At 48.6% G+C, this 3,349-nt stretch overlaps 1 protein-coding gene across 1 annotated transcript; it reads left to right on the forward strand.

The window, feature by feature from the left end:
- Positions 1–874: 874 nt before the first annotated feature.
- LOC123180558 (WAT1-related protein At5g64700) lies at positions 875–2,701 on the forward strand. Its single transcript, XM_044592625.1, has 3 exons — positions 875–1,207; positions 1,365–1,427; positions 1,527–2,701. Exons 1-3 carry the CDS (start codon positions 1,026–1,028, stop codon positions 2,437–2,439), a joined length of 1,158 nt encoding a protein of 385 aa, XP_044448560.1. The 5' UTR covers positions 875–1,025; the 3' UTR covers positions 2,440–2,701.
- Positions 2,702–3,349: the final 648 nt, after the last annotated feature.

Here is a 3,349-nt window from a genome sequence, read left to right on the forward strand (position 1 = left end):
CCTTGATTCAACGTTGATGAGGCTAGAGAGGATGTACATGCATGAGTCGAGCCAGCAGTGGTCACTTCGGACAGCACCGTCAACACATATCTGGTGACTGGATTCTTTACTGCTGTGCCGAAGGCTTCTCCTCCGGGCGGACCATGGCCACAATGACTTCCGGACTGCGGAAAACAAAGTGAGGCCCGCTCCGGCGGTGGACCGACAATAGTGGCTCATTTGGAAGTAGAAGACGATTGGTTCCCCAAGGACCTAGATGCAATTCTTATTTTATTTAGCTTTGCTTTGTAATGTTGACTTTGGTTAGTGGATCTAGTGGCTTCTTCCCAAAATAAAGTATGTAGAAAAAGAAAGAACATACGTATAATAATACCCTTTTCCTGAAAAATAGTTTTTGGTTCAACACACAAAAATGAGTTATTTCAATGTGTGCTTGAAGATCCCAACGTAGTTGCAACAGGAGGCACTGTTCACATGGTTGAGATCCCAATGGACATTGCATGATGGATGGTGTTGGAGGACATCCCCTAATGGGGAGAAAATCTAGCCTACAAGACACACACTAGCCGGTATATTCTCACACTTCCCATCAAGATCGAGTGATCACAGATATTTTAGCAGAAGCAAGATGAGAAAGCACTGGCTAGTTGGCTAGTTTCTAAAATGAGCAATAAGCACTGAACAAAGTGCTATACAACCGCATCAAGTCTTTCCCAAAGGAAAAAATATATGAGATACATAGTATTACTCCTACTCATTGCCCAAAGAAATAAAATGTGTGAATGAGAGCAAGCCAGAGAGACAACATTCGCCAGAAGGAACTAGAGAAAAGGCTAACATTATCGCCAAAAGAAAAAGAGAAAAAAGCTATTAGCTAATTACTTACTTTCCTTTGAGACATCAACATACTTGCATTCTCCATCGATCTTTATATAAGGCACTCTCCTGTGTCGCTCAAGTCTCAACTCAACCACTGAAACTTCTCAATCGATCAGGAGTCGAGCACTCAGGAGAAGGAGGTAGCCATGGCGACGGATGCAGGGAAGAAGGCGTATGTTGTTGCCATGGTGATCCAGGTGATCTACACCGGCATGTACGTCGTCTCCAAGGCGGCCTTCGATGGCGGCATGAACACCTTCGTCTTCATCTTCTACCGCCAGGCAGCCGCCACTCTCCTCTTGCTACCCCTCGCCATCCTCCTCGAGAGGTACTCAACTAATTAACCATTAACCTACCTAGTTACTTGATCAAGTCATGATTAAGATGCAAACAATCGGTGGCTATGCATGCATGGAAAATTAGTTGATCCATCTTAAGTTCGTAAATTCATATGAGCGAGATCCATGACTGTTAAGAGTTTGCAGGAGAAACGCGCCACCCATGTCACTGTGGTTGTTCACCAAGATCTTCATGTACGCTCTACTCGGGTAAGAACTAAGAACACGACACCATTGATCTCCCTTTGAATTCATCATCATATATATACGTGTAAAAATAACATGTGTTGCACGTACGTACGTACGTAGGAACACGGTGAGCATGAACCTGCACAACATCAGCCTCAAGTACACCTCGGCGACGGTGGCATCAGCCACCAGCAACTCCATCCCGGTGATCACCTTCCTCTTCGCCGTCCTCCTCCACCTCGAAGCCATCAAGCTCCGCGCCGCCTCAGGCACGGCAAAGCTCGCCGGCGTCGCGCTCTGCGTCGCCGGCATCCTCGTCATCGCCCTGTACGCCGGGCCGCCACTCAGCCCCCTCAACCACCACCGCGCCTTCCACGCGCACGCCGCCGCCGCGGCCGCCGGGAAGCAGGGGGAGTGGATGAAAGGCACGTTCCTGATGCTCCTGGCCAACGTGACGTGGTCGCTCTGGATCGTCCTCCAGGCGCGCCTCCTCAAGGAGTACCCCAACAAGCTGCTGGCCACGGCGCTGCAGTGCCTGCTCAGCACGGTGCAGTCGCTCGCGCTCGCGGCGGCCGTGACCGCCGGTGGCGGGGAGGACATGTCGGCCGCGTGGACGCTGCGGCTGGACGTGGGGCTCGTCGCCGTCGCCTACTCCGGGTTCGTGGTCACGGGGGTGTCCTTCTACCTGCAGGCGTGGTGCATCGAGAGGCGGGGCCCCGTGTTCCTGGCCATGTCTAATCCGGTGGGGCTCGTGCTCACCGTGTTCTGCTCCTCCTTCTTCCTCGGCGAGGTCGTCCACCTCGGCAGCGTCCTCGGCGGGGCGCTGCTGGTCGCCGGGCTGTACAGCGTGCTCTGGGGGAAGAGCAAGGAACAGCCATCGCCGCCGCTGCTTAGTGCAGCTCCTGCATCAGCAACCACCATGAAACAAGGATGCGATGGTAGCAATGCTCGCACCGGCGCCATGAACAAGGAAGAGGACGACGAGGTGAAACTGGAGGAGGAGAAGAGAGCCAAGCTGGATTCACAGGTGTAGCTGGGAAATACGTACTACAGAGTTACAGCAGCCATGCATCCTGCAGGCAGGCAGGTCGGCCACGAGGAGCTGTTTCTTTTGACAGAGACTCTTGAATGAAATGCATAGTACAGCACTAGGAAATGCACGAGTAGTACTAGAAACTTTATGAACCATCGTCGTCCAAGGGCTGAAACGCAAGTGGGAGAGGATTGCTGGTATGTAACGGGAGCGGCTATTTCTAAGATGGGATGAGAATTCATATTTCTAAGTGGATGATTCAGCTTTGTTTGTATGTTGCCCACAACTTGATCGACTTAGAAATAAATTACGACTCCATTAGAAATCTGACATCAGGTTTTCTACCATGACAAATCGAACGTTTTTATGGCAATTTGTGTTTATCATTGATGGCAAGTCTAGTTGGCGAGCATGAAAATTCAGTCTCAATTCATTTTTTGGCCACAAAATTGTCGTGCTCGTAAACTAAACTTGGCATCCTCATGCCAACTACATTTGCCATAAAAAACTTTTGATTTGTATGTTTTAGCATTACTGATAAATTAACTTTTGGCGATTTAGAAATAGTAACTCTGGTATGGCAATGTTAAAATTCCGTAGACATAACTTACGGTAAGAATTAGTACGTACTTTTGATCTGTCTTGGCCGGTTGGCCCCTACATGTTCAGAACATATTGGTCTCTTCTCATGTTGTCACAAGTTTAAAAGAGGACTTCCAAAGTAAAAAAAGGTTTTGTTTTAATTCCTCAAAGTATTACTCCCGCTAACTGATTACTCACTATCATATAATCACTTTTAACAAAATGGAGCCTTTAATACCCCACTCATGCTTATCTTATCCCCTAACCATTTCTTTTTGACTCATTTGACCCACCGTTGAAAAGTTATGGTCTAGTTAACCCAGGATTT

Source organism: Triticum aestivum, chromosome 1D (genome assembly GCF_018294505.1).
Source record: "Triticum aestivum cultivar Chinese Spring chromosome 1D, IWGSC CS RefSeq v2.1, whole genome shotgun sequence".
Lineage (NCBI taxonomy): Eukaryota > Viridiplantae > Streptophyta > Magnoliopsida > Poales > Poaceae > Triticum > Triticum aestivum.

Bases quoted from the DNA above. Each gene is read 5' to 3' on its own strand.
- LOC123180558 (XM_044592625.1), top strand. From the start codon at position 1,026: ATGGCGACGGATGCAGGGAAGAAGGCGTATGTTGTTGCCATGGTGATC. The intron at 1,208-1,364 runs GTACTCAACTAA...AAGAGTTTGCAG, and splicing joins CTCGCCATCCTCCTCGAGAG to GAGAAACGCGCCACCCATGT. The intron at 1,428-1,526 runs GTAAGAACTAAG...GTACGTACGTAG, and splicing joins TTCATGTACGCTCTACTCGG to GAACACGGTGAGCATGAACC.